This window comes from Chaetomium fimeti (genome assembly GCF_033439085.1).
Source record: "Chaetomium fimeti strain CBS 168.71 chromosome Unknown B0H64scaffold_5, whole genome shotgun sequence".
Classification (NCBI taxonomy): Eukaryota; Fungi; Ascomycota; class Sordariomycetes; order Sordariales; family Chaetomiaceae; genus Chaetomium; species Chaetomium fimeti.
Window position 1 is genome coordinate 403,710 of NW_026944333.1, and position 27,097 is coordinate 430,806.

Consider the following 27,097-nt stretch of genomic DNA (forward strand, 5'->3'; position numbering starts at 1 on the left):
AGCCTGTTGAGAGCCTCATCGCCTGACTGACTGACTATGCGCTGTGGAGATGTCAGCCGTCAGCCACCTCTACGAATGACGCATTTTTTCTGTCCGCACACCAAGTATGATTAGGATGACTGCGCCGTTGTGGATGGCTCGCATCACTCCACCCGGCTCAGCCTGGGGATCGAATGCAACGCAGACGGGTGGCTTCCAGAACTCTGCTGCATGCTCGGCAGGGTAAGTTTGTAATTGGAACAGACCTTCCGTGTTTAGGCCGAGATCCCCAACTTGGAAGAACGGACTGCGTATGTACATATACAGTTACAACCCCTCGAGGCAGGCTGAGGCGGGAAGTGTGGCAGACAGGACGGGAGCGCCGGCACACCGGAAGCGCCGCCGTACATACCATCCCTCGACCGTCATTTCCTAATCACAGGAAATGCCCACACAGGCGGCTAACCAGGAGGCGAGATTCAGCGCGCCGATTCACGCCTCACTAATATGGCCAAGTTGATCGACAGTCTTGGGTCGTAGTGACCCGATGAAGCGCGTTGCTTTCTTAGCACGTGTGTGCTGCCACATTCGGGTGGATGATCGAACACGCCAGACCGCCGCCAACACTTGTGATGAGAGTGACTGACTGATCACATCTTGCCGAGGAAACCCGGGGGTGGCCGATTCGGATTCGTTTTCTGTGCCGCAACTGCGCTTCCGCCGGAACAGAGGGGAAACCCGGGTTTTCAGCATCGCGACTTTCCGGGCCTGGAGCCACCACGCGACGGCTTGTCACAAACGCGGTGCGCTCGAATCCCTGCGATATTGCGGGCCGGGAGAGAAGCTTCGTTTGAGAAGCAGGGGGACAAGACGGGAAGTGGGATGTTTTAGGATTGGAGTTCCCCACACCTGATATTACCACTTCTGGTTGCTTTTGTGGGGTAATTAACGCAGCTCTCCTTTTGAAGACGGCGAACGCCGTGTTGGGAGCTCGGTGAGCCGCCCTAGGTAGGATCTGTTTGATGCGGCGCAGCCCCCTACTTTCTCTCGACGAAGCAGTAGCTACATAGTAGGTATGTACTGTGTAACGATGTATCTCTCGCGGATCTTGAAATCCCAAAATCAGAACCAGTTTCCTTCCAAGGTTCGGTTGTGGTCAAGGCGCCCGATTTGGATTTATGGGGCTGTCTGTGCGCTAGCTTCCTTTTGCTCCGTCGCCAAGTCCCCATCTCGAACGAAACAAAATCACCTTCAGGGGTGCCAGCAGACCAAAGGTCAAAACCAGCGAAGAAATCCCAGCAGAAGACCCGAAACTCCCCGGACTGTCGCCTCATTGTGGCGCCCCCTATTCCATACCCGACGGTCATCAACCCTTCTAGAAGTAGTCTAGAAAATTGCCCGCCGAGGGTGGGCCGGATGGGGAAAGCGATTCACGGCATGGGAGACCCGTGGGAGTGACACCATCCCGTATTAATTTGCCGCCTGTGTAGGCGAACAAAGATCCGCCCTCGCTTGGAAAACGCGCACTGTACGGTCAAAGGACCACCTTCAGCCTCGGTCTCGTCACCCAGGTGCTCCATGTCAGGAAACCGTTGAACCAGCATCGATTGCTCTCCACCACGACCTGCGGCCGGATGCGTCACTACGATTCTTCCTCTTCATCCTCGAGTTCTTCCTCCTTTCCAGGCGTAATCAGCGTTCCTTTTACAGACTCTAGCACCTCGGGCGTGATCGTTTCTAGATACTCCTTGTCCCTGCATGTCCGGTTAGCCTCCCCCCTACGTTACACAATCCCTCGGCGCGTAGAACGGTCGATACATACCTCCCCACCAACGTCACGATATTCTTTTTCTTGCCCCACCGCGGATAACTCCCGACTTTGACGCCCTTGGGCTCAACACGCTCGGCCAGCTCCGAGAGATACTCGGCCACCGTGCTCTCGGTCAGCGGCGTCAACATGCTAACGCGCACGATCCCCTTGCCTTCAGGGTCGGTTAGGCGGGGAAGGATGGCGGGTGCCATGCCCTTGAGGAGCTGGGTGACTACGTTCTTTATATCAGCACACATCCCGTTCGGATGGCGACGCCCCTGCTAGGAACGGGAAGGACGGCCTCACATAGCCTCGGTATGCCGGGCAGGATATGCACATTGCCATTGACCACGGCAATTGGCACCCATAGGTCCTTGCAGGGGAACAGGAACTGTTCCTCGAGCGGCCGGCTCGCGTCGGTGGGCAGCTCGACCATGCGCAGTTTGGCACGTCGTGCGGGTGAGTCCTCGTCCCAGTTGAAGTCGGGGTGGCCGGGTTTGGGCTTGGAGATCTGCTTCATCAGGGCGTAGGCCTCCTTGTGCAGTACCAAGGGCAGGTCGAAGGCTTTGGCTATTGACTTGTAGGTAATGTCGTCGTGGCTAGCATGGTAAGCATTTGTAGGGGCTGGGTGCAAAGGGGGCGGCCTACGTCGGGCCAATGCCACCGCTGAGAAGGGTTAGAGTGCGGCACCCGGAGGGACAAGTTGCGAGGGGACTTGCCTTGTCACCACAAAGTCATATCGTTCGCTCATGCGGCGGACAGCCTCGATGATCTCGGCTTCGTCATCCTCGACGACTTCAACCCGTTTCAAGCTCTGCCGGTCTGGTAAGTGGCATTGCGCAGATCCGTGTGGCAAGAAGACATACAATTCCTAGACCGAAACACCATTTGGCAAAAGAATGCGAGTTGGTCTTCCCCTTCGTGTCAGTGTCCTGCACACAGTCATTCTAGAGTACTAAACTCACGTCTTGGGTCTACATCATCACCAGTCAGCCTCGACAGTCTACACGTCCAAATTCCTGACCTGCCTTTCCGCCCAACACTTCATCGCCAATAATGAGGCATGCTGCCGTGTTAATCTTTCTCGAGGCTCGCTCACTTGCTGTAATCCCCGACGTCATTGCGCTGCCTGCTGTCCCTCTTGCAGCGGCAGACGAGTGAGCGAAGTTAGGGAGCGGCCGTGAGAAATGGCGTGCTACTTGGGATACACGCGAGAACATGGGGTCGTCGGGCTGCGTGGGCTGTTTTGAAGGGTGTATGGATGGGACCTTTTACATATGCAGCCAGCTGCAGCAGAGAGAGCGGATGAATCGCTGCCGGTTTCCACGCACCCGGGGCCCCATTAATTGCTTGGGCTCTGCTCTGCTCTGCTGTGAGTGGGGCTGGTCAGCTCAATGCCACAATGCTCAACACTGAATGCGGGGCACTCCAGCATGCACCCCACCTCACACCACAACTGACGCGAGTTGATCGCCTGAGCTTCAGTGACGGAGGTATTAACAAACCGAGCAGGAAACTAACCTACCTATCACCATGGTATGTCGCCCCCTACACTCCCTCTTCAAAAAGCTACCGGGGGAGTCTCCGATGTCTTCCTTCTCCCCGGCCGTTGAAGCCCGCAGGTGCTCCGAAGAGTCCTCCAACTAACAAGTAATACCCCCCCTAGAGTTCCGAAGCAAGGCTATACACCTTCTCGCAAGAGACCAAAGACCACCTGCGCAAGTTCCGGTTAGGGACATCGCGGGCTAGCGACCCCCAGGCCGTCATCTGTATGTATGTCTCACGACACTACTACTACCCCCTAACCCTGACTCACCCTGAGAGACATCCGCCGGCTAACGACTGGGTTTCCTCTACCTGCCCTAGACATGATCGATAAGCAAACCAAGGAAATCCGTCAAGATGAAGACCAGGTAGTCTACAAGTCGCTCGACGAGCTCGCCGAAGACCTGCCAGACCACGCGCCGCGGTTCGTCCTGCTGAGCTATCCGCTGACGCTGGTATGTCAACCAAACCATTACCTCCCCACTACACCACGGACGTATGGCTGCAAGCCGGAGTCTGAAAAGTTGAAGCCTGAAAGCTGACTTATTACTGGGCAGCCCTCCGGCCGACTCTCGGTCCCCTACATCATGCTCTACTACCTGCCGACGACCTGCAACAGCGAGCTGCGCATGCTATACGCCGGGGCCAAGGAGCTCATGCGGAACACGAGCGAGGTGACGCGGATTCTAGATCTGGAGAGCGCTGAGGAGTTGGAGGAGGTTCCCGACAAGTTGGCATCTCTTTAGGGTTGCGGTAGGGAAACAATGGGGCAGGGGCGGGAGTAACGCTACAGGATGGCTGGCATTACGAGTGATGATCTTCCCAAACGGTATATGGGTGGCTTTTTTGTTTATTCTAGGCCCTAGTTATAGTTAGCCCTCCGGCACGACCTCCTTCGGGTCTAGGCCAATCTCCCCCGCTAGCCCCCTGACCACCTGCTTCAGCGCTACACACGCGGGGCTGTCTGGGAACGAGTCAAAGAAGCTCTCGCCGTAGTCGCAGGCCATGCCCAGCCGCGGGTCCAGCGGCACGGCACCCAGGAACGGGATCCCCATCTCCGTCGCCAACGCCCGCCCCCCGCCCGTCGTCGCCTGGAAGATCTCGGTCGCGTGCGTGCACTTGGGACACACAAACAGCGACATGTTCTCCACCAGCCCCAGGATCCGGATGCCCGCCTTCCGACAGAAGTCAATCTCCTTCCGCACATCCAGTAGCGACACCTCCTGCGGGGTGGTCACGACCACGGCGCCCTCGATCTTACTCTCCTTCAAAAACGTGTTCACGCTCAAATGCTCGTCGCTCGTGCCCGGCGGGGTGTCCACCAGCAAAAAGTCCAGATCCCCCCACTCCACATCCTTCAAAAACTGCTTGATCAAGCCATTCTTCTTGGGGCCGCGCCAGATGATGGCGTCGTCGCGGTTGGGCAGCATGAACTGGATGGACATAACCGCCAGGTTATCAGCCGCCCAGACGGGCGACCAGCCGCTGCCGCTGACGTGGATGGTCTCGGCCTCGACGCCGAGCATCTTGGGGATGCTGGGCCCGCAGATGTCGGTGTCCATGACGCCGACGGTGGCGTCCGGGTTCGTCGCCAGCGCCTGCGCCAGCTGCGCCGTCAGCGTGCTCTTGCCCACCCCGCCCTTGCCGCTCAGCACCAGGATCTTGTGCTTCACCCCGGCCAGCCGCGCCGTGATGGCGGGGAGGTCCGGGTCGGGCCCCTTGGGCGCCGCCGCGCATATCGTCTGGTTGGGGCACCCGGCGCACGAGTCGGCCGTGCCGGCCTGTTCGGATTCCGGGCCGGGGCAGTGTTCGGGCTCGGGGGCCACGAGCTGGGGTTTCTGTTTGAGCGGGTTCGCGAGGACGTCCTCGGCGGACTCGGGTGCTTCTAGAGACGGCCCCATGATTGGTGAGCGCAGCGCGGTAATGCGACTTGATATTGGTTGCTCGTGAGGGAGCGCAATCCAAGGCTTTTGGTGGTGTTTGGCTTAGAAATCGCCCCCCATGGCCGGGCCGGAGTTTATGGTGGGGCTTTTACTTATCTTATCGCACCCCATCCCGTTGAACGTGGGGCCGGCGCTTGCGCTAAGCGGCGGGTCGACTGCCGATCCCGGACACCCCACGTTTCCGTCCCAAGCCCACGGAAAGACTGGTGAATTGGAACCCGGGGGTTGAGAATCATGGACCGCCATGGACCGCCCTCGAGCCGCCCCTGGAATGGGATGGTAAGCCGCGGGATAAACGGTGTTTACCCGGTAAAGGTTCTGGACTTTCTTAGGACGGGCCTGATGGGGGTCATGGTCTCGAGGCGAAGCAAACATGCACGCATCTCTCGCACGTCCACAGAAAATGAATCAGACCATCACGCCCATTTATCAGGAGCGGGGAAGAGCTCGAATAGGAGACCTAGATGGATGTCACCTTCTCGGCCCGTCTCGTAGGAGAGACGGACTACCAGATTGAGTCATCCATCACATGCTCGCTTGCCTCGAGACTCTCCACCGGTGTCGTTCTTGCGCGGAACCCGCCGGCCCAGGAGCGGTGACGGGGCTGTTGTCTGATACGACGGCATGTTCACAGACAAGAGATGAGTGGCGGTCTGCGTTCGCTTCTTTGCTTCACTTGCGCCCGCCGCCCTTCTAATAGGTGGTCCCATGGGTCCCGCGTCCTAGATCGGAGCGAAGACTGTCACCTATTCCCACATCATGACCCCCGTGGTAGGGTAGGAAGACATGACATCCCGCCTTGCACCGAGGGGTCAAGCGGGCCGTGACTCAAGATACACCGCGCTCTTTGCGCTCGAGTGGTGATTGGGCATCAGTCCTCCACTAGGCCAACCACGTCATTGCATGGCGCTACTCGAGGGGTGTGCTCATCGTCGGGCGCCTATGGCATCGGAAATTGCGGGGGACGTTGGGTAGTGATCGGTAGCAAGGTGCAGATGCGCGGGAGAAATACAACGGTCTCGACGTTGGGCCATTTGTCAATGGTCGAGGGGAAAAGTCTGGGGGAGGCGTGCCTATCCAATCCATCCCAGGGTGCAGGCGGGAAGAGAATAGGGCAGCCTCTCAGGAGCCGTGGCAGATGCGGAAGGAGGAAATTGGTGACGGTGAGTGGCAGGTCGAGTTGGCGGCTGGAGCCGTTTTGGCGGACCCTGCATTAAGCCTTCACCTGACAGCGTGTGGGAGAAGGGGAAAATAGCGTGTCGAACTAGCGTGCGACCCCTGCCTGGCCCTGTCAAAAAACTCCCGGGCCGTTGTCATTGGAACCACGCACCTCGACGATGCCGGACTCCCACGCTGGAATGAGGCCAGAACCCGGCCAGCACTCCACACCACTTCGCAACCCACTGCTGCACCGTTGCCCCATCTCAGGTTTTCGTCGAATTGAGAGAGGGCGCCCAACATCGTTTGAAGCAGATAATAACCCAAGTCGCGGCTCCCCGCGCGGCTTGCGGCTCACCGTTCGACATCTGTCAAGCCGCATGCCAGTGCTCGACCTCCCCTGACGCGTTTTGTTGTTTGTCGCACCTCCTGTCTGCACGTAAACAAATAAACAATTCAGGGCACCGCATGAAGCGGGAAGCCAGTCATCCCCCTGCAAGACATTCCCCCTGAAAATCGACGCGCCGATTTGCGCCCGTATCAGATCGTCGATGCGTTTGAGGATGATGCCGACAACAAAAAAGAAGCTAGGGTCGATCGGCCTGTTTTCGCGACAGGCCGACGGTAGCGTGGGTGGTGGTCCCCAGACCGGGGGCACGAGCAGTGCCCGGGCCGCAGGAGTGGGCCAATCCGCAACGCCTGGACCTGTTTTGCCAGGGGCGAGCCACGCGACCGCGACAGGCTCGCAGCTTCCGCAGCTGCAACCCCCACACGAAATCATCGCGACACGGCAAGAACGTCAGCAGCCTGAGACTCCCGCGACTGCCAGATCAATACCTGCGCCGAGGGCCGGCCGATACACGGCACCGTCCCAGCCAACCGCGACCATGAGCCTCCCTGTACAGCATCTCCACCCGATGCAGCGGACCAGGACCTCCGCCTCAGACACTGCGCGGGAAGCCCAGCGGGGGCCCAATGCGTGGGAAGACTCGACTGTGGCCTCCATGTTTGGCGACAACGAGAGCAGGCCTGCATCGGAGAGGCTACGTGCGCCCCACGGCCGCCACTACAGTGATGGTCCGCCCCAGCGGGCTCTCCCCGCCCCGCCGACGCGCGTCCAGCCCAAGCACGATGAGAATCTGCCATTCGTCATTGGCGAGAACGGCGTGCTCAAGGTCATTCCGCCACCCAATACCCAGAAGGCCCCTGAGACAGCTCCCTTGGCCACCAATGCCACGCCGGGCGGCATCTTCGACGATCAGAGCGTCAAGCAGGACGACGTATACCATGAAGGCCGTCAGATTTTCGAGACGCCCACCAAAGCCAGCGGGCTGAGGCGCACCAAGCTGGCATACCGAGACAACCGCGATGTCAAGAGCAACGCGTCCTCGGAGCGAGCAGGGCCGGCATATTCGCCAGGGTCGCAAAGCGTGAGCCTGTCGCCCGAGAGACAGGCAGAAGCGGGTGGGCACATCGACAAGATCAGGTTCCAGGAACGCATGTCACGCGAGCGCGAGAGGCAACGAGAGCGCGACAGGGAACTAGAACGGGAGAGGGAAAGGCAACGCGAGCAAGAACGCGAAGCCCAACACAAGCGGTCCACAGTATTCGAAAACCTGACACCCCTCGACTTTGACGATCCCGATTTCAACAACACCAAGGCGGCCGTTGCCGCGCCGAGCTCCACCCTCGACGCCGATGCGCTCAAAGAAGCCCTACAACGCACGCCGCGCGCAAGCCGCCAGCCGCAATATCAACAAAAACAGCTTTTCGCACAACAAACCAACCTCCTCAGCGGGGTGCCTCCCCCCCTCAGCATCAGCCGGACGACCAGCCGGCGGCAAAAATCACCAGCCAAAGAACCGGGCCCGGCCCCGGCGTCGACCACGTCGCGAAAGCGCCGCCAGAGCCTCGACTACAACGACGCCGAGCTGCACGCGATGAGCTATTCCGACCTGCACAACCAATCCTTCGACTTCGACCCGCAGACGGCCGCGCTGCAGCAAACATCGGTGCCACCCGCAGGGGGCAGCATCGAGGAGCGGCTGGAGCACTACCAGAAGAAGGGCAGCATGGACCAGCACGAGTTCTTCGCGCGGGCGTCGGTGGACGAGTGGGACGAGGCGGGCGACTGGTTCCTCTCCCGCTTCGGCGACGTCATGCTGCGGCTCAAGCAGGCGCGCCGGAACAAGCGCCGGCTCGTGCAGCAGTTCGAGGACGAGGTCGCCGCGCGCGAGGAGGCCGTGCGCGGCAAGATCGAGGGCATCGGCCGCACGCTTGAGGACCTTAAGCAGGAGGGCCAGACCATGATGGAGGGGAAGGATGTGGACGTGGAGTTTTGAGCGGGGTGTGGAGTGTTGTTGTTCGGAGGCTAGAGGCCAGCACGAGGGGAGGGTGTAATGCGCGGCAGCGGTAGGGCAGGGCGGTGGCATGTTGCTTCGTGGTAGGGGGTGTATACGAACGAATTCCCTCGCTGCTGTGGTGCGGTGTTGTGGCTGTTTCTGTTTTCTTATTTTCGTCTCAAACTGGCTGGACTTATGATTAACGACCTAACGAACAAGACCAAAACATCAATCACTAACGACATGACTAACGATTTAACGATATGCTTGACGATTTCACGACAAAATGGGATACAGCGGGGTGGACAGGCGGTTATTACGTTTCATTTCATGGAGGCATAGCTGCGTTTCTCTCATCCCATTATGCATGCTCTGAGGATTCATACATAGATGGCTGGGTATGTAGCTGGTATCTGGTAGACTCTCTTCTCTCTACTCACTTTTAAAAACCCACAATTATATACTTTATCTGTTTCTTTTTTCAACGCAAGCTCTCCAGCAACCATCACCGCCCTTATCCACCAATCTAGCTCATCTAAATAACCATACTCTCCACGACCCCACGATCCCTCCCGACCACAATCCGCAACTGACACCCCTCCCGGCGGCGACCCTCCACGCCCTCAAACACCCCGCGCCGCACCCCGTCCGTGTACAGCTCGTACGCGGGGAAGTAGGCGTCCACGAAGCGGCGCACCTGCGCCTCGCTCATGCCGCTCCCGCGCTCCCGCCGCAGCTGTGCCTCCTGCTCGGCCCGCCACTCGTACACATACCCGTTGTCGGCCGCGTCCACGTGCACGAACGCGTCCAGCGTGCCGTGGAGGGCTGTTTCGTAGTGGGTCAGTTGGGTGTTGATCCATTCGAGGTGTTCGAGCTTGTGCTGGTGCAGGGTGCGCGTGGCGGGCTGCTGCCAGCGGCGGGTTAGTTCGGCGGGGGGGAGGGCGCGGAAGCCGATGCACCACCCTTCGAGGATGACCACGCGCGGCGGGTTGCTGGCGGAGGTTTGTGGCCAGCTGGGGGGGGGGAGGCGGTCGCCGAGGCCGGAGAAGGCGGATTTGTCGTATTGGGGGATCGGGGTCGGTTGGTTGGCGGTGAGGGAGGCGAGGAAGCTGGTGAGGAGGGGGATGTCGTGCGTTCCTGGGGGGTTGGGTTCGGGTGTGGTTAGTCGGTGGTGGAGTTATGCAAAGTGGCACAAGGGCTACTGGGATGGGATGGCTAACCTGGCTCGCCGCGACACTGTACCAGCGCGTTGTCGGGATGCGCCGCCGCCAGCGCGAGCTGGTCTGCGTGTGTAAGGTAAAAGTCGTCGATGCTCACTACCAAAGTGGGCAACCCCTCGCGCTCCTGAAGCGTCTCGGCTAGGGCGCGTACGAGGGTGGTTTTGCCCACTCCCTGGACCCCGTTCAGGCCTACTATAAACGGCCGCGGGTTGTCTTCCCCAGCATGCTGTTTCCTGTACTCTGCGATACGTGATAGGATGAAAGGGATGCAGATGGGCGATTTGTCGTCGACTATGCGGGTCTGCAGGGGCTCGTCTGGTGTGGCCATATTGGTGTGCTTAATTCTGGCCAGCTGCCCGAAAGTGTCAGTTGGGGTGTCGCAGTTGGGCAGTTGAGCATAAATTCTGAGCTGTCATTTCAGCCAGTTCATCATGGTTGCAGCCTCACCACATGGGACGGTGTTCAGGGTGGTGCGATGACGACAGAGCGGCCATCTTGGCGCTGCAATGCGGGGTGCGTCAATTGGGGTCGTGGGGAATTTGAAAGTGTGGGGGAGCTGTCAAATGCAGTGCAGTGGCTGCTTCAATGTCATTTGGCATGTTAAGAACGAGCATGTTCTCCCTAGTCGGGCTCGTGGCTATTGGAGAGTGATGGATGGAATATGGATGAATTTCGCACCCAACTCGACTTCCAGGGCGATGCTTCCAAGGCTTTCTTCCTCCGGCCTTGACTCAAGTGTCAGATCCCGGGCCCTTGAGGATTGATGGAGGATGCTGGACCTGGCCTCGGCTTGGAGGAGTTCGGTAACTCGCCCCCGACCAAGGTCATCGATCCGGTGTCCAGAACATCGGTTCCACGTTACGAATACTCTTTCGGGCAGTCCTCAACGTAGGTTGAACTTGACCGATACCGGGTCGGATTTCACACCGCCTAGTACAGCATCGAGACGGTAAATAGCCTCCACGATGGCTCATGCCTCATGTTCAATGTGTCGAGCGCCGCAAAACGTTGAACCGGCGCAAGTCGTTTGGAAAAGGTCACCCGCGGAGCTGAGCTTGGCTGATTGGCCAGCAACTGACCGGGGTAACGACCGGGGCGAGTTGCATGTGAAAAAAGCCCTGCGCAACGGTGCCTCGAGGACACATCCCCGCTCTCGGCAATGTTGGCTAACAGTGGAGACCGAATGTGCGAGCAAGCGACAGCCGTATTGCCTCGGCTTAACGCGCCGGCAGCTCAGCACTGACACCACTTGCCGACGTCAAAGGCACTCCTTATAGAACTGCAACGTTTCCGGCTCGCAACTTCCAATTCCGACCGTACTTTTTCCCGAATCAAATCTTGAGTAGTTTGCTTCGCTGCGACACTCTCAATCACGCTGTTTTTTCTTATTTTTCTAGCCGTTCCGTCGCATTTCCCAAACACACACATCACAGACTCGACATGTCGGACCAATTGCGATTCGACGGCCAGGTCGTTGTCGTCACCGGCGCTGGCGGCGGTCTCGGCAAGGCCTATGCCACCTTTTTTGCGTCGCGCGGTGCCAGCGTCGTCGTGAACGATCTCGGTGGGTCTTTTAAGGGTGAGGGTAACGACTCCAAGGTTAGTTGCTTCCATTGCGCTCCATGCTCCTAGGAATTTTCTAGATCGGTGTAGCTGACGAGTTTAGGCCGCCGATGTTGTCGTCAACGAGATCAAGGCCGCCGGCGGCAAGGCCGTTGCCAACTACGACAGCGTAGAGAACGGCGACAAGATTATCGAGACCGCCATCAAGGCCTACGGTCGCATCGACATCCTCATCAACAATGCCGGTATTCTGCGCGATATCAGCTTCAAGAACATGAAGGACCAGGACTGGGATCTGATCTTCAAGGTTCATGTCAGGGGCAGCTACAAGTGCTCCCGCGCCGCCTGGCCCTACTTCCGCAAGCAAAAGTACGGCCGCGTTATCAACACCGCCTCAGCCGCCGGCCTGTTCGGCAACTTCGGCCAGGCCAACTACTCGGCTGCCAAACTCGCCATGGTTGGCTTCACCGAGACCCTCGCCAAGGAGGGCGCCAAGTACAACATCGTCGCCAACGTCATCGCCCCCGTGGCCGCTAGCCGCATGACCGAGACTATCATGCCACCAGATGTCCTCGCCCTCATGAAGCCTGAGTGGGTCGTGCCGCTCGTGGCTGTCCTGGTGCACAAGAACAACACATCCGAGTCCGGCTCCATTTTTGAGGTCGGCGGCGGTCACATCGCCAAGCTCCGTTGGGAGCGGTCTTCCGGCCTGCTGTGCAAGTGCGACGACAGCTACACCCCCAGCGCCCTCATCAAGAAGTGGGATCGCGTGACCGACTTCTCCAACCCGCAGTATCCCAGCGGCCCCAACGACTTCCTCACCCTTCTCGAGGACTCGCAGAAGCTCGGCCGCAACGAGCAGGGCGAGAAGGTTGATTTCACTGGTCGGGTCGCTCTCGTCACCGGTGGTGGTGCGGGTATCGGGCGTGCCTACTGCTTGGCTTTTGCCAAGGCTGGCGCTGCCATCGTTGTCAACGACCTCGTGAACCCCGACGACGTCGTGAACGAGATCAAGAAGATGGGCGGCAAGGCCGTGGGTGCCAAGTTCTCGGCCGAAGACGGTGACGCCGTCGTAAAGACCGCCATCGATGCTTTCGGTCGCGTTGATATCGTAATCAACAACGCTGGTATCCTGAGGGACAAGGCGTTCACCAACATGGATGACAATCTGTGGGACCCCGTCATGAATGTGCACGCCCGCGGTACCTACAAGGTCACCAAGGCTGCTTGGCCCTACTTCCTTAAGCAGAAGTACGGCCGTGTTGTCAACACTACCTCGACGAGCGGCATCTATGGCAACTTTGGCCAAGCCAACTACTCTGCAGCGGTAAGTCAAACAGGATTAAAAAAGGTGACTACGAACTAGGCGCTAACTTGAACAGAAATGCGCCATTCTCGGCTTCTCGCGCGCCATCGCCCTCGAGGGTGCCAAGTACAACATTTTTGTCAACACCATCGCCCCTAACGCCGGCACGGCCATGACCAAGACCATCCTCCCCGAGGAGCTCGTACAGGCTTTCAAGCCCGAGTACATTGCTCCCCTGGTGCTCGCTCTCAGCAGCGACAAGCTGCCCAACCCTACGGGCGGCTTGTACGAGGTCGGTAGCGGCTGGGTTGGCCAGACGAGGTGGCAGCGCACCGGCGGCCACGGCTTCCCGGTCGACGTGCCGTTGACCCCTGAGGCGGTCGTTAAGAACTGGGAGCCCATCGTCACCTTCGACGGCCGGGCCGATCACCCCGAGAAGACGCAGGACAGCCTGCAGAAGATCATGGCCAACATGGAGAACCGGAGCGGCGAGGGAAAGGTATGATCTGCTTTCTATCTGCTAGTTCTTCCGCTTCATCCATGTACGATAGTATTATGATATATTCTATGTAGAATGCATGATGTGTTAACGCGTCCATCTCTGTAGAGCGCCGGTGGAAACCAGTATCTCGACGCCATCCAGCAGGCGCTCAAGACCGAGGGCAAGGGCACCGAGTTTAAGTTCACCGAGCGCGACGCGATGCTGTACAACCTCGGCATCGGTGCTAAGCGGACCGATCTGCGCTATATTTTGTATGCCCGCTGCCCTCTCAACCCCCTCTCCACACAACTAATAAGTAATTAGCGAGGGCCATGATGACTTCCAAGTCATCCCCACCTTCGGCGTGATCCCGCCCTTTGACGCCGAAACCCCTTACAACCTCGATGACCTCGTCCCCAACTTCTCCCCCATGATGCTCCTCCACGGCGAGCAGTACCTCGAGGTCAGGAAGTACCCGGTCCCCACCTCGGGCCGTCTCATCTCCAAGGCCAAGCTGCTCGAGGTCGTCGACAAGGGCAACGCCGCCATCGTCAAGTCTGGCGTGACGACGGTCAACGCCGAGACGGGCGAGGACGTCTTCTACAACGAGATGACCGTCTTCCTCAGGGGCTGCGGCGGCTTCGGCGGCCAAAAGAAGGCCGCCGACCGCGGCGCCAGCACTGCCGCCAACAAGCCCCCGGCCCGCGCCCCCGACGCCGTCGTCGAGGAGAAGACCACCGAGGAGCAGGCTGCCGTGTACCGCCTGAGCGGCGACTACAAGTATGCACCACCCCCTCCCCCTCCATTCACCCTTCCAACAAAAAGGCATAAAGAATACTAACAAACCGCCCTAAAAGCCCCCTCCACGTCGACCCCTCCTTCGCCAAGATGGGCGGCTTCAAGCAGCCCATCCTGCACGGCCTGTGCTTCTTCGGCTTCGCCGGCAAGGCCGTCTACGAGCAGTTTGGCGCCTTCAAGAACGTGAAGGTCCGCTTCGCGGGCACCGTCAACCCCGGCCAGACCCTCGTCACCGAGATGTGGAAGGAGGACGGCGGCAAGAAGGTCGTCTTCCAGACCCGTGTCAAGGAGACGGGCAAATTGGCTATTGGGGGCGCTGCGGCTGAGTTGGTTTAGGGGGCTGATGGTTGTAGTGGTGGTCGTGGTGAGGGTGGGAGGGGGGAGAGGGAGTGATGGGAGGGGGGGGGGAGGGCCGCCGTGATGGGTGGGATTGGGAGGCGCTGGCACGGGCGATGGTGCTCTGCTATTGTATGAACCCGTGGGGTTGATCATCTGGATGGATTGTCAAGGTTGGTTGACTGGTTTTTTGGGATGTATGAATAGCGGAGTTTGTATTGTTGGTTTGTTAGACTGTCACCATGTGATTGCTCAGTTTTTTTTTTTTTACCTATGATTGATGTTGTTTTCGCTGTCGAGACCAAGTTTGAGTTTACCGTCATTGACGTTGTTTTCGCTGCCGACAACACTCGTTTGGTTTAGCAAAGCATCATTGGAATATCTATTAGATCACGTTTGGTGCCCCTTCTGGTGAATGTAAATGTCGTCATTCCATTCGGATGGGTATCATAATCTGTGCCAGGTTCCTCTGGCTAATTGCCCCATGACCCTTTCCCGTCCCAAGCGTCATCCACACCAAACAAAAACCATTAAGCTAAGCAAGACACAGGTAGTCTTGCCATTACTGGACTGCTTCGCAAAAGAACGCCGACCGATTGAACCCCAACCTGTCCCGAATGAAAGAAAACCCGACTGTTTGTTGTATCCCCACCGTAAAACCGTCTCCGTGTCGTGAAGCCATGCGCGGCTTCTGATTCTTGAGCATCATAGCAGGTCAAAGGATATGAAGAAATGCCCCTTCTTTTCTCGTCCCGTATCCAAAACAAAATCATATCCGTAACACCTTTGTTTGTCCACCCTGTTCGTTTTCTTGATTAGGCATATAGCTTCACGCAACTGGCACGACATCGGCCCTCTCCCGCTCGCTGGCGCTCCCCAAAGGCGTGGCGGTGGCCGACACGATCCTGACCCCCTCGCCGGCGGTAGTCTTGGTCTCGTCCTGGGATTTGGCGTCGACGTGGTGCTCGGACGCGGTATCGAAATCCGTCTCGGTCGTCTGCGGCGTCCTCGGCTCCCTTTCGGAATCGTCCTCAACGGAAGAGGTGGGTTCGAGGGTTTGCGGGGTGGGCGGAACCATGGAAGATGGCGAGACGTTGATGTCGTTGTCTTCGTTTTCGGCCTTGTGCGTACCTTGGATCGGGCTGGAGCCCGAGCCTGAGCTCAGCCGAGATGGTGAGGTGGTGTTGACTGCCACGGCGGTGCAGACCGAGGATGTGTTCTTGGTGTGTCCAGGGCTAGCGGAGCCTTGCGTGTGTGTGGGCGAGCCTTGGTCAGTTTCGGGGTGGGTGGGTTCTTGTGTGGCAACCGTCTCGTCCAGGGAGGCTCTGGCGCCGTCGCCCCGTGACTCGATGGATAAAAAGGAGTTCCGAATGGGGCTCCTCAGAGATGAGACGTCGCCGTACTCGCTCTTGCTTCCTCGCGACGCGCGCGCGGGGCTTCGCATGGGGAGGGGAGGAGGTATCCGCTTCGGGATAGTTACAATGGCACCCTTGGCTTGGATTACATGGGTGACCTGGGACCGCTGGATGGAAGTCCGTGCTGGCTGGGCCGATGCGGTTGCGACCTCGCAGACGACGGCATCCTCTTCCTCATCCTCGTCGTCTTCGTCATCAGCGTCCTCGTCCCGTTCGTCGGTGGCCTTGGGGCTCGGGCCCTCACTTGGGGTGGGCGGGGGTAACGATTTCGCTGGGGACCACTGGAGTCATATCTTGCGTCGTCTTGATCTCGGTAGTGGTAGTGGCCTCCGTAACCTTGGTCTCCTTTGTCTCGATAACCTGGACTGGCTGGGGTGCAACAGGCTCGATCGTCCTCCTCTTTAGCTTCTCAATGATGCTCGTGTCGACTTGGGTGTAGTCGACCTCCTCAGGCTCTACAACCGTGGGCAGCCTCTCAACGCCGTCCTTTCCATCGTCGCTGTTAGCCCGACTGAAGGTGGTGTACGAGGTGCTCGCCACATCTGTTTGCGTGCACGCATCGGTCAATGTGGTGGCTTGTGTCCGCGCCGACATGCAGCTGCCTCGGTTGCTTCTCGAGACGAACGTATCCATGCTCTGGCGACTAAACCTCCCGTACAGCGGGCTGCTCGGGCTCGGCTGGTACTCGAACTGGGTGCTGATCGGTCGGAGCTTGGAACCGGCCTCTCGGATTTCAATGCCTGCCATCTCTAGGCCGATGACTCCGAACGGATCCGGATCGCTGGCGTCCGGGACGCCAAAGGCCAGCTTGGTCGGCGACGTGATGGACGCGATGGACTCTCTGGGGCTGCTCTCGATATCAGCATCACCTGGTGCTGGCTGTTGCGCTAACCAGTCCATCAACGCCTTGTCATAGTCGGAGCGGCCCTCGGCGGCCTTGATGACCTCAAACAGGGGCCGCATCTGCGGCACGTTTTTGGGGATGTTACCCGCGAGGATGTCGAGGATGGTGACGCCGGCGCGGTAGAATTTCTCGTTCTCGTTGCCGCGTTCAGTCACCATGGAGCCGTCCAGCCGCGCTGCCTGATGCTTTCCTCTAGCCTTCACGTAGGTCAAGACGGTCTCGCTGATCTCCTTCCATTTTATCTCGGGGTCCTGTGCTCCGGCCGCAACGAGTGGTCCCACGGCTAGACTAACCTCGGCACCCAGTACTAGCCTCGGGCGGGTGAAGAGCTCGAGGGTCTGTACGCTGTTGATCACCAATACGCAATCGTAGATATCGACGCCCATTTCGAAAGCGAGTTCAGCCGTGTGTAATATGATGGCGGAGGGGGGCGACCATGTTCCGTCGGCCTTGCGTGCTGTGATCAGGCCGGCGCCTCCGGAACCCGACATCCAGAGGCCGGACCGCATGCAGGAGAAGACTGCGAGGCCGACGGCATTTTGTATTATTCGTGGGGGGATCTTCTTTGTGACGTATTTTGGTGTTGGTTTCGGTTCTGCTGTGCTCGCCTCGGTTTGGTCGGTTTGGGCGGCCTGGTCGACCTGATCGATCTGGTCCGTCTCATTGGTCTCGTCAAATTCCTGAGAGAGGAAGCCGTCAACTGCGTCTCCGTTAGCACAATTCCCAAGACACACGCCTTCCCTCAACGCCAGGACATACAGCAAAATGACTTGATGATCCTTGCGGCCTTGTCGCATTCTTTGTCGAGACTCGTCGGCCAATAGGTTTCTCGGCCGTAACGGGTGGGCGCGGCGGGTGCGGTTGAAATGCTGATTCGGGAGGCGGGCACAATCTTCTCGGCCCAGCCAAAGACCTTGTTCAGGGCACCGGGTGCCTTTGGTGGTGCCGGGGCGGGGTTGCTGGCGGCGGTGGTGGTGGTGTTGGTGTTGGTTTTGTTGGTGGTGGGAGGAACGGGAGCGCTGTGTCTCGACCGGTCCCACGAGGGGAGAAGAGCCGAGACGCGATGCATGGTGAGTTGACCGCCCGGCGCCGCGAGCAGCTGTTCTCACCAAACCCACGCGGTGAGTGTGTGGTGTTCGTAATCGAACAGATTGGGTGGTTGTAGGCGAAGGAAGGGAGGAGGGGGGGAGGGCGGCAAACAGGGAGCCTTCGCCGTTTTCAATCAGGCCCGGGCCCTGGGGCAGTCCCCCGAACCAAGCCGAACCAGGCCACTGGAAAGGCTACTAGTGACGTGGGCACCGCCGGCGATCCCGCGCAAACAGCCCAACAGTGCCAACCAAAAAGCAAGCCTCGAGCCCAGCCTGACAGGGGGGTCTCTGCGCCTGGGCCGAGCGTTGCAGTGGTTTTGCGCTTCACCCACCCACTCACCCACTTTTCGCCCACTCCACCGACTCGCTTGGTTGTTGGGTGCCGCTGCACGGCAATGACGATGGGCTATCACGGTTACAGCGCAGGGCAGTCGAGACCCGCAGCCCTTTCCCGTCTTGGGTTGGGTGGTGTTGATGGCTAGTGATGGTGTGCAGTTCCGTTCTGTGCCTGACAGCAATTGATTGTGCAAAAATTGATATTTAATATGCGGAGGGCGGCAAAGATGGGCCCATGGTCAAGGCCATTGACATGGGTGAGAAGACGATCTCGACGCCGCCGGGGCCGGTCCGCAAGATCCTGCTGTCGATCGGAAGCCACACCAGCGGTTGAGTTTCCGAGTTTGCGCCGCCTGGGGGCGTATGTTACGGGAGATAAGGAGTTATTGGTTATGTAGGGAGGGAATCAAGGGCGTCGAGGGCTGCGGCCGGAAAATGAGGGGCAAGGTACAACCTAGCAGGAGGCGGATGGCTGTGATCGATCAGGAGCCGAAGTTCTCGACCAACAAAGCCGAGGTGAGAGATGGGGTTTGTGGAATAATAAATGCGAGTATTCCGTATTCTAGACGAGGAAGAAAACCAAAAAGAAAAACCTAACAATCTGGGCTTCCGGGCTGGCACGGCTCCAACATGGGAGCTCTTTGATCGACCTCTGCTTTACTCAGCCTCGCTCAGCTGCGATAAAGCAGTCAAAAAGTCCCATGTTCCCTGAATACGATCGATCCCAGTGCTTTCTTTTCTCCACCGGCCAAGGAAAGAGTTTTGCTGCAGGACTCCCCGAGTATTTCAGGGCAAAAAGCACTATTGTTGCTCCTACCCCGGGCCAACCAAACACGGGACTGGCTTGTTTGCGATCGGGATTCTCCCTTCCCCTGCGTCATGTCCCGCGGGAGACGGCTCAAGCAAGATCACGGCCTGCGAGCCGGTAGTTAGGCGCAGAATACCGAGATCCCCACTCCCGGTCCCAGCCAGCCCTGGTTCATGCAGTGCCGTAGTTCAACCGTTTCTCCGTTTTCAGAACAGGTCCACCCTGGTCGCAAGCCGAACCCGCCGAAAGAAAGGCCCACAGGCCCGAGCACAGGTGAGCTGGTCGAGCCAGGCCTTCCAGCGATCCATGGCGTCATGTGCTCTCGCATTTCTCATCGCCGACCTGCTCATCCTCCCATCCAACCATCCTGACAACACATCAGCATCGATCAGCCGACCTGATTATTTTCGTACCACCCGGCCATGCCGGTTACTCTGTTGATTCTCTCAATGACCGGGACTTATCAGCAATTCACGACGGAAGGGAAAATATCTTGACCAAGACGGGCATTGCCCGACTGTCTCGGACCGGTGCATACTGGGTGCATGAATATGCACTTTTTTATGTGCCTGTAATCTGTATGGATGTACCAATCATACACACCAGCAACACCAAAAAGTTGCACCAAAGGGATAACTTCCCTTCTCCCCCCAAGCCACAACGACACCCGCTTTGACGTAACCTCCATGTTGTTGGAATGATCTACCATCCAGCAGCCAGCTGGATCGGTCCTTCTCATTTCTCATGCAAGAAACCCAACATGGAAGACCAACAGAGTAACCAACAAATCTCCGAGACTCCACGGTGTTCTTGCACATTGACGAAAAAGAAAAAAGATATCGAGATCGAGATCGAGATGCAATTGAAGATGGCAGGTCGAGCCGCCTGCTGTTGCACTTGGGGCCCCGCCTCGATTGCTTTTTCTCCCTCCTCTCTTCCTCGGTTACTGTCTTGTCCGAAGCAGGTTTTCTTCTTTTCCCCTCATGCGAGGACTTAGTGGTCTCACCAGTCAAGCCCCCAATCAACTTTAATTGTGGTTGGTCTGTTGCGTGCTGACCTGCGTCGTGGCCGGCCTGCGGCCAAATCGGGAGGCCAGGAAGTCTGTGGAGATGAGTCTGGCAGCACATAAGCATCAAAGCCAGTCTAACTACTGCCACGCTGCAATGGAGCAGACAAAGTCGACAGCCGCACTTTACATCTAACCCCCTTGGGGGGCGAGGTACAGCGTCCAAGTCTCATCAACCTCAGCTCTTGGGGGTTTATCACGTCTTTGCCTCAAGCATAGTTACTCAGAGCCCTTCATTAAAGGGACGAACGGGGCTATGAATAGTATCCTGTGTGGGCAGGCCAAACCGCAGGTGACACTGGTCCGCTCACTACCGGCATATCGCGTTGCGAGTACAGGCAAACAACTACTACCCGACGTACGTTCCACGTCCACCGACCTCCGCCTCTCCTATCATTACGTATGACATGTAGTGTAGTATATGTCGAGCGAGATTGTGGGCCAGATGAGGCTAAGGCAAGGCTGTGCCCGTGTGGTGTGGTGGCCCGCGTCGTGCCGCTCGCCGGCCGTTGAGCCGTTGCACTACGCCGCGCGGTTGCCGATTGCCTTGAGTCTGTCTGTTTGGTTGCGGCTGTCCTCGGGCAATGTATGCTGTTCCAGCTGGGGGGCCAAGCACGTTTCTCCAGGCACCATCTTGTATGCATGCAAGAGGCCCGGCTGCGTCACGTCTTGTCTTGTGTGATGTCGAGATTTGGGCGTTGTCATCCGGCTGATGGGTCCTGAGTTGGTCGGGGTTTTCGGTCTTGCCCGTCTTTGTCCTCACCGAGGTAACCTCGGAGACAGGAGGGGTAAGGTGGTGTACCGTCCCGTACAACGCCGGAGATGAACACGACTTGAGACCGCCGGGTTGGTCGTTGACAGATTGTTGCGTCCGCCTCCGTCGCTGGTAGGGACCTGGGGCTGGCAGCAGCTCATGACACATCGAGGTTCAAGGAGGAAAAGCAAAAGTAATAAAAGAGGATGCTATGCTATTCATGTCTACCGACAATTGCTTGCATTCTGTCTAATAGTGCGCCCGATCCGTTTAAACCGTGATCCCAAATCTATAATGCGTTGCTGAACCGAACGAGTCGTGAGTGTCGTGAGTCGTAATATTTACATCCGTGTCGTGTGTTGTTGGTGTTGTTGGTGTTGTTGTGATGAAAGATTATATCGCATGTGTTTGTCTTGCAAAGTGACCACCCCCAAAGAGACAGGCCTCACTCACTGTCCACCACCTCCTTCCCCAGCCTCGGATACTCGCCCCCGTCCACAAGGAACTTCTCCAGCCCCAAACAATCCACGGTCTTGACGCACGTCAGCCCCTCCCGGCGGCGCTCCATACGCTTGCCCTTCACCGCACCAGGCGGGATAGGCTCCCACTCATCATCCGTCACGGGGCTAAACACATACACCTCGCGCGAGCTCGCCATGAAGTCACCAGCAGCGGCATCCCCCTCCATGTGGAAGCGGCCGAGACGGGGCATCTTGCCGCGCAGGCCCGAGAAGAGGCCGCGGAAGGACCCCTCGTGCAGGTGCACGCCGCCCGTGCTCCACTCGTCGGGCTTGGCCAGCCCGCGCCCGCCCAGCCGCAGCCGCTCGAGGGTGGCCCCGTGCCGCAGGATGAAGCCCTTGAGGTCCTCCTCGCCGCAGCTGATGCCCTCCAGCTTGAGGTCGGTCAGCTTGGTGTACGTGAACCCGCCCGCGCCGCTCGTGTGGCCGTAGCGGCCGCCGGCGCCGGGGAAGAGGGCCGCGAAGGAGAGGTGGAACTTCTGCATGGGTGCGTGGTGGTTGTGGAAGGCGAGGCTGAGGTGGGTGAGGTTGACGCTGTAGTGCAGCACGCCGCCCAGGCCGTTGATGGCGCGGTGCCGGGCCGACGGCAGCAGGTTGGGGGGCGGGTCGAGCACCAGGCTCAGGCGCGACAGGCTGGAGAAGGAGCGCGCGCAGTCGAACCAGTGGCGGCGGTCGTCGGCGAGGCGGAAGACCTCGAGCGGGAGCTGGTCGATCGAGAGCGACGACAGGCGCACGTGCCGGATTGCAGAGACGATGCCGTTCATCGTCTTACAGATCTGGTTGCGGTTGTGCTTGCGGCCGGCGCCGGCCTGGAAGACCTCCTGGAGGAGGGGGATGTTGTAGGGGCATTTCGTGAGGGTGATTTCGAGATCTTTGAGGTTGGGTAGCCGCTTGAAGGCTTCCTCGACGGTGGAGGAGCGTGCGTGGAAGGGCGGGAGCTTGCGGGCGTTCTCTTCCAGCTCGTAGTACCGTTGCCAGGCGTCCTGAAAGAGTGCGTTGCGCTCCCCGGGCTCCTCGAACCAGTGCTGGAAGAAGGAGGTGTGGCGGGCGGTGTACTCGTCGACTTTGGAAAAGTTGAAGGTGAGAGACCGGATGCTGCCGCGGAGGCGGTCGCTGCCGGCGATGGAGCGCAGGCGAGAGATGTCGTCCCGCCACTCGACGGCGTTGAAGTGCGGTTCGATGAGGTATTCGTAGCCCACGTCGGCGTACCTGCCTGACGCCAGGCGGAGGGCTCTTACAGAGGGGCCATCGCAATATTGATAGACGAGTTGGACCAGCTCGACGGGAAGGGAGTCCATGCTGGGACGAGGAGAACCACCAATACCCAAAGACGATCAGCTGCGCCCATCGGATCGAGGAGCTGCAGGACAGACGGCAGGAACCGACGTGAAGAGGAGAGATAAAGTGTGGGATATGACATGGGACGATCGATGGGTGAGAAGACCGACTTATACACCGCCAAGCAGAGCTTGCGTTTTTGCGTCTGACAAAGGCCGCGACCAATCAGCAGCCTACCACAGCGCCGACCGTCAACTTTGCCGGGCGAGACAGCATGCAGAACCCGAAAAACTTGCCCCGGGAGCCCCGCTGCCCCTTGCGTTAGTTAGCTGGCAGGCTGGCACGTTGGCACGTTGGGGCCGCATCGGGAAAACAAGAGACGAGGCAGAGAGGCACCGACACCGAAGAGTCTGGGGGCAAGAAGTCGGTGAGCTCAAGACAGACGAGACAGACCAGGGGGCAGACCACGACACACACGACTGCTGGCCCAGTCCAGGGCCAGGCCTCCCGGAAGAAACAGGGGAGCGGGTGCATTAGCGGCCAGTTGCAGGGTCCGCCGCTCGAACACATCTGCAAGCCACGACAGGGCCACATGGAATTGCTGGGCCCGGGTGGATTCCCAGTGACAAGTGCGGACCGCTGGGTCCCGAAAGAGCGGACTGGCGGTGGGCGGTGAGCAACGGTGGTCCGCCCCCCGTGTGACGGAAAGGAGGTGTGACGGATGCGACACCGCCCGCTGGCCGCCTTTTCTGCGATCGTCTCGTCCACCCGGTGTAGAAATGGACATGTCGGCCTGACTGCTGTTGTGCCTGGCAGCACGTGAAGAGGCGCTGATGTGGGTGCGAGCAGTGATCACCCGCCGTCCGATCGCGGATCTGAGTTGACAGGCCATGGTGGCTTCCAGAAGGCTTCCAGGTCGGTGGACTGTGTCAGCGGTGCAGGCGAGCTGACGAGAGACAGGCTGCGCGGCTGTTAAGGCTCTTGACTGGAGACTGCGAGTGTGTCCTGCGGGAGTACTCGGTGATTCAGTTCCATCATCAGCTGCTGAGATGGGCATGGAGCCTTCGGGTAGCAGTCAACAGCAGCTGAAATTATTAGTTACTCCGAGATGCCCGACTCGAGTGGCGGAGGCAAAGCAGAATTCCCCCAAAAGGCGGGCAGCGCACCCGGCGGAGCGATAACTGCCATGCCCCGCATGCCGAGAGGTCTCGTTTTCGTAACACTGACGGGCATTGGACGCGGTTGATGTCTCACTTGTCTGTTTTCTCTATTCGCTGGGTCAGGCACACATCTTTCACCGACACTTGTTACCAAGTAACTCCCGACTGGGAAGCAAAAGCCAGTCATCCACATCACCGGGTACCGATATTCGCGGACAAGCTTGCCAAACTCGGACAGCCAGCGAAAAAGGAGCAACTGGAGGCGAGGTGCCCACAGTTCCAAAAGTTGCAGCTGGCGATAGTTTAAAAATTGGCCGCAGCGTTGGTTGGTTCTGCGGTCCCGCACAAAGCCTGAGCTCATGCAACCGAGAACTCCCGTCACCGCTGAGACTACTGCATAGTTAGTTAACTAATGTCGGGCCTCTCTCCATCGGAAACAAGGCCCAGACATGCATCCTCAAATCTGAGATATGATGCAGCTTTTAATGAGATACGAGCTGACACATTTTTAGACCGAAGGTGACAATATTGCCTCGTTTGCGTTCGGATATGCAAGTTAGTATCGAACGGACACCTACTGTGTACCGTGGAGATGTTGTCGATGCGTGGATGGGAGAATCTCAGAATGTTGAACCCATTCATCAGCAGCGGGAAATGGCAGAAAATGGAATTCCCACCGAACTTTTCTAGCCCCTTGGCTTCCATTGTGAATGTGGGGGTTTCCGGGGATTTGCTTCCGCCTGCCGCGCGCCGCGGGGCCCGCTCGAAGCCTGGTTGGTCCACCATTTTGTGAGATGTTGAGATGGTGCACAGACCATGACACCCTGAGATTTGGAAACCGCCCGCCAGGCTTCCTGCCCTCGACTGCCTTGCTGAAACGAACACAAACTAAGCTCCGAACAACAACACCCGCCGGTCGGTTTGCCCGACAACAGGTCACCGTATTCGTCAACATGATCAAGCATCACCGCAGGACGTATCGATAGCCCACCCCCGAAATACACCGCCCTCGCAACATGATACTGTCGGAAGATTGCGCACTGGTAGACCGCGCATCATGGGATTTGCAGGCCTGCTAGGCGCCTCGGTCGAGCGCACGGGGAGCTCGAAATTGTCACCCTCGGAGAGCACCTCCTCGCTGCCTCTGACGCCAGGCTCTGGGGCAGCTGATGCTGCCCCGCCTGAGCACATCGAAGAGGAAGACCAGATACTGCCCCTCGAGCCAGAACGGCCGGACCTTCGAGAGTTAAACGCCTGTCTCGACGCACTCGCGGTAGTCTTCCCCAACATTCAACTAGAAGTTTTTCGAGACATGCTTGCCAGTTTCGACGGCGAATCCAGACTAGCTCTTGTCGCAGACGCTTTACTGAAGAACCATGTATCTTGGGTCAAGGGGCGTTGGAGAGTCACAACTGAAGATGGCCAAGCGGAGGAAGAGCGGGTTCCCAAAAAGGAGACGTTTAGGAGCTCAGAATACAAGCAGGCTGTGAAGAGCCTCGCTTGGCACGAATTCAAGGGGCTCTCTCGCTCGGCCATAAACGCTGTCCTGGCCGAGAATAACTATTCCTACCTCGACGCTCGCCAAACGCTGGTCGACCTCTCGTCCAAATCCTGGCGTTTTACCATATCCTCGCTTTTTCGACGCCGAAAACCCGTTTCAACCACCGAGGCCGAGAATCATCCCCTGGTTATCTGGAAATCGACCGACCAGGGATCCATTATACCCACACTCAGATCAACCAGCAATGCCGAGCTCGACCGAGAGCTTTTCGCAGCACTCATAGCACCGCTCAAGAAACAGGCACGGGCCGCCCGCGATGCCAAGGACCGCGAGATGGCCGTGGAGTTGAACAATCTAGAGGCAGAGGCAACCGACAGCATGATCGAGTGTGCCTGCTGCTTCACCGAGTTGGCGTTTGAGGAGTTCACGTCGTGCACCGACCGCGGTCACATGTTGTGCGTTCAGTGCGTGCGACACTGCATTTCGGAAGCCGTTTTCGGGCAGGGTTGGCAGCGGAACATCGACAGTAAGACGGGATGTCTTCGGTGCCCCGCGCCCGACACCGAGGGGTGCGAGGGCTACATTTCCAACGATCACATCGACCGGGCAATGCTCCAGGCGAGCAACGGCCCTGAAATCCTACGCCAGCTACAGGACCGCCTCGCGGAATACAGCCTTGCGGCGAGCAATTTCCCGCTGGTCCGTTGCCCCTTTTGCGGCTACGCCGAGGTCGACGAGACCTACCGGCCTGTGAGCAAGTCGGACTTCCGCCTCAGGACGGACAAGATGAACACCATTTTCCTCATCATCCTCGGCGTCTGCTGCATCCCCTACCTGGTGCCGCTCGCGTTGTTTGTTTACATCTCTATCTTGTTTTTCCTTGTCGCGGTCTATCGCACATCTGGGGGGGGCTTTGCTTATAGCGACCGCCTCATGGCCGAGATTCGCGACGCCGTCATCCGCCGTCGCGAGCGCAGACGCGGCCTCCGGTTCAACTGCCGAAGACCTGGTTGCGAACGGAAGTCGTGTCTCAGGTGCGAGAAGGGTTGGACGGACGTGCACGTGTGCCACATGTCGTCGCTCGTCGCCCTGCGTACGCAGGTCGAGCAGGCCATGAGTCTTGCCGTCAAGCGAGTGTGCCCGCGCTGTAACACGTCTTTCGTCAGGGACTCGGGCTGCAACAAGATGACGTGCCCCTGCGGGTACGAGATGTGCTACATTTGCCGCAAGGACCTCACCGGCACCAACAAGAACCCCGAGGTCGGGTATCAGCACTTTTGCAACCACTTTTGGGCAGATCCGAAAAAGAAAAAGTGCACCGACTGCGACCGGTGCACTCTGTACGAGGTTGAGAAGGAGGAGGAGGTCCTGCGCAAGGCGAGGGAGGAGGCCGAACGCAAGTGGAAGCAGACGGAACAGAGAGAGCTGTCCGCGGCGGAAGCCATGTACTTGGAAACAAGTATAGCGCCGTCGCAGTCGACGACTTGGGGCTTGGCTGCGGCACGGAAAGGCCGCAGGCCCCTAAGGTTGTCCGATATCTGCGACTACCTTCTCGTGACTTTTTTCTTACCATAATACGGGCTACGGGGTATGGGATTCTGGAGAGGCATGAAGTCAATAGGGGCATCGACTCGTGGTTTGCATTTAATGAGGGCGGGTACCTGTTCTTACTTTGGTGCATGCAGCATCCGTTCATCATATGGTAGGGAGACTTGTTGTACACGGCGCCCGGGTTTGGAGAAAAAATGCCTTACGTAATCATTGGAATCCCAAAATACTTCTCATCCC

General features: G+C 58.5%; 10 protein-coding genes across 10 annotated transcripts; 4 read left to right on the forward strand and 6 right to left on the reverse strand.

Moving 5' to 3' along the window:
* Positions 1–1,483: 1,483 nt before the first annotated feature.
* B0H64DRAFT_175736 (MoaB/Mog domain-containing protein) lies at positions 1,484–2,685 on the reverse strand. The gene is made up of 6 exons (XM_062798843.1): positions 2,656–2,685; positions 2,509–2,603; positions 2,438–2,455; positions 2,096–2,388; positions 1,802–2,021; positions 1,484–1,733 (listed from the first exon to the last, which is right to left on the reverse strand). Exons 2-6 carry the CDS (start codon positions 2,538–2,540, stop codon positions 1,622–1,624), a joined length of 675 nt encoding a protein of 224 aa, XP_062657444.1. The 5' UTR covers positions 2,541–2,603; positions 2,656–2,685; the 3' UTR covers positions 1,484–1,621.
* Positions 2,686–3,174: 489 nt separating this feature from the next.
* On the forward strand, positions 3,175–4,143 carry B0H64DRAFT_175777 (uncharacterized protein). Its single transcript, XM_062798844.1, has 4 exons — positions 3,175–3,325; positions 3,456–3,558; positions 3,656–3,789; positions 3,892–4,143. Exons 1-4 carry the CDS (start codon positions 3,323–3,325, stop codon positions 4,078–4,080), a joined length of 429 nt encoding a protein of 142 aa, XP_062657445.1. The 5' UTR covers positions 3,175–3,322; the 3' UTR covers positions 4,081–4,143.
* On the reverse strand, positions 4,144–5,549 carry B0H64DRAFT_175825 (cytosolic Fe-S cluster assembly factor NBP35). Its single transcript, XM_062798847.1, has 2 exons — positions 5,370–5,549; positions 4,144–5,301 (listed from the first exon to the last, which is right to left on the reverse strand). The coding sequence occupies exon 2, from the start codon at positions 5,233–5,235 to the stop codon at positions 4,207–4,209; it is 1,029 nt and encodes a 342-aa protein (XP_062657446.1). The 5' UTR covers positions 5,236–5,301; positions 5,370–5,549; the 3' UTR covers positions 4,144–4,206.
* A 1,065-nt stretch (positions 5,550–6,614) lies between these two features.
* Positions 6,615–8,777, forward strand: B0H64DRAFT_418012 (extracellular mutant protein 11-domain-containing protein; the record flags this gene model as incomplete). The annotated part of the gene is made up of 2 exons (XM_062805284.1): positions 6,615–6,805; positions 6,896–8,777. 2 exons carry the CDS (start codon positions 6,615–6,617, stop codon positions 8,775–8,777), a joined length of 2,073 nt encoding a protein of 690 aa, XP_062657447.1.
* A 267-nt stretch (positions 8,778–9,044) lies between these two features.
* On the reverse strand, positions 9,045–10,414 carry B0H64DRAFT_175802 (P-loop containing nucleoside triphosphate hydrolase protein). The gene is made up of 2 exons (XM_062798846.1): positions 9,998–10,414; positions 9,045–9,914 (listed from the first exon to the last, which is right to left on the reverse strand). The coding sequence occupies exons 1-2, from the start codon at positions 10,323–10,325 to the stop codon at positions 9,313–9,315; spliced, it is 930 nt and encodes a 309-aa protein (XP_062657448.1). The 5' UTR covers positions 10,326–10,414; the 3' UTR covers positions 9,045–9,312.
* Positions 10,415–11,094: 680 nt separating this feature from the next.
* On the forward strand, positions 11,095–14,515 carry B0H64DRAFT_399079 (peroxisomal hydratase-dehydrogenase-epimerase). The gene is made up of 6 exons (XM_062803997.1): positions 11,095–11,596; positions 11,664–12,887; positions 12,943–13,365; positions 13,474–13,619; positions 13,672–14,127; positions 14,205–14,515. Exons 1-6 carry the CDS (start codon positions 11,438–11,440, stop codon positions 14,479–14,481), a joined length of 2,685 nt encoding a protein of 894 aa, XP_062657449.1. The 5' UTR covers positions 11,095–11,437; the 3' UTR covers positions 14,482–14,515.
* A 718-nt stretch (positions 14,516–15,233) lies between these two features.
* Positions 15,234–17,869, reverse strand: B0H64DRAFT_462252 (uncharacterized protein; the record flags this gene model as incomplete). Its single annotated transcript, XM_062807539.1, has 3 exons — positions 15,234–16,135; positions 16,176–17,500; positions 17,560–17,869. 3 exons carry the CDS (start codon positions 17,867–17,869, stop codon positions 15,311–15,313), a joined length of 2,460 nt encoding a protein of 819 aa, XP_062657450.1. The 3' UTR covers positions 15,234–15,310.
* Positions 17,870–21,158: 3,289 nt separating this feature from the next.
* B0H64DRAFT_175881 (uncharacterized protein) lies at positions 21,159–22,874 on the reverse strand. Its single transcript, XM_062798849.1, has one exon. It carries the CDS (start codon positions 22,666–22,668, stop codon positions 21,298–21,300), a length of 1,371 nt encoding a protein of 456 aa, XP_062657451.1. The 5' UTR covers positions 22,669–22,874; the 3' UTR covers positions 21,159–21,297.
* On the reverse strand, positions 22,875–23,873 carry B0H64DRAFT_175880 (uncharacterized protein). The gene has a single exon (XM_062798848.1). The coding sequence runs from the start codon at positions 23,703–23,705 to the stop codon at positions 23,082–23,084; it is 624 nt and encodes a 207-aa protein (XP_062657452.1). The 5' UTR covers positions 23,706–23,873; the 3' UTR covers positions 22,875–23,081.
* Positions 23,874–24,652: 779 nt separating this feature from the next.
* B0H64DRAFT_399086 (uncharacterized protein) lies at positions 24,653–27,095 on the forward strand. The gene has a single exon (XM_062803998.1). It carries the CDS (start codon positions 24,866–24,868, stop codon positions 26,882–26,884), a length of 2,019 nt encoding a protein of 672 aa, XP_062657453.1. The 5' UTR covers positions 24,653–24,865; the 3' UTR covers positions 26,885–27,095.
* The last annotated feature ends 2 nt before the right edge of the window (positions 27,096–27,097 follow it).

Excerpts from the sequence above, each read along its gene's own strand:
- B0H64DRAFT_175825 (XM_062798847.1), bottom strand. The coding sequence starts at position 5,235 with ATGGGGCCGTCTCTAGAAGCACCCGAGTCCGCCGAGGACGTCCTCGCG.
- B0H64DRAFT_175880 (XM_062798848.1), bottom strand. The coding sequence starts at position 23,705 with ATGCCCATCTCAGCAGCTGATGATGGAACTGAATCACCGAGTACTCCC.
- B0H64DRAFT_175736 (XM_062798843.1), bottom strand. The coding sequence starts at position 2,540 with ATGAGCGAACGATATGACTTTGTGGTGACAAG. Across the intron at positions 2,022-2,095 it reads GCCCGGCATACCGAGGCTAT|TCACCCAGCTCCTCAAGGGC; the intron begins GTGAGGCCGTCC and ends TAAAGAACGTAG. Across the intron at positions 1,734-1,801 it reads ATCGTGACGTTGGTGGGGAG|GGACAAGGAGTATCTAGAAA; the intron begins GTATGTATCGAC and ends CCGGACATGCAG.
- B0H64DRAFT_175881 (XM_062798849.1), bottom strand. The coding sequence starts at position 22,668 with ATGGACTCCCTTCCCGTCGAGCTGGTCCAACTCGTCTATCAATATTGC.
- B0H64DRAFT_175777 (XM_062798844.1), top strand. Across the intron at positions 3,559-3,655 it reads CGACCCCCAGGCCGTCATCT|ACATGATCGATAAGCAAACC; the intron begins GTATGTATGTCT and ends TACCTGCCCTAG. Across the intron at positions 3,790-3,891 it reads TGAGCTATCCGCTGACGCTG|CCCTCCGGCCGACTCTCGGT; the intron begins GTATGTCAACCA and ends ATTACTGGGCAG.
- B0H64DRAFT_399086 (XM_062803998.1), top strand. The coding sequence starts at position 24,866 with ATGGGATTTGCAGGCCTGCTAGGCGCCTCGGTCGAGCGCACGGGGAGC.
- B0H64DRAFT_399079 (XM_062803997.1), top strand. The coding sequence starts at position 11,438 with ATGTCGGACCAATTGCGATTCGACGGCCAGGTCGTTGTCGTCACCGGC. Across the intron at positions 13,366-13,473 it reads ACCGGAGCGGCGAGGGAAAG|AGCGCCGGTGGAAACCAGTA; the intron begins GTATGATCTGCT and ends CCATCTCTGTAG. Across the intron at positions 14,128-14,204 it reads CGCCTGAGCGGCGACTACAA|CCCCCTCCACGTCGACCCCT; the intron begins GTATGCACCACC and ends CCGCCCTAAAAG.
- B0H64DRAFT_175802 (XM_062798846.1), bottom strand. The coding sequence starts at position 10,325 with ATGGCCACACCAGACGAGCCCCTGCAGACCCGCATAGTCGACGACAAA. Across the intron at positions 9,915-9,997 it reads ACAGTGTCGCGGCGAGCCAG|GAACGCACGACATCCCCCTC; the intron begins GTTAGCCATCCC and ends CCAACCCCCCAG.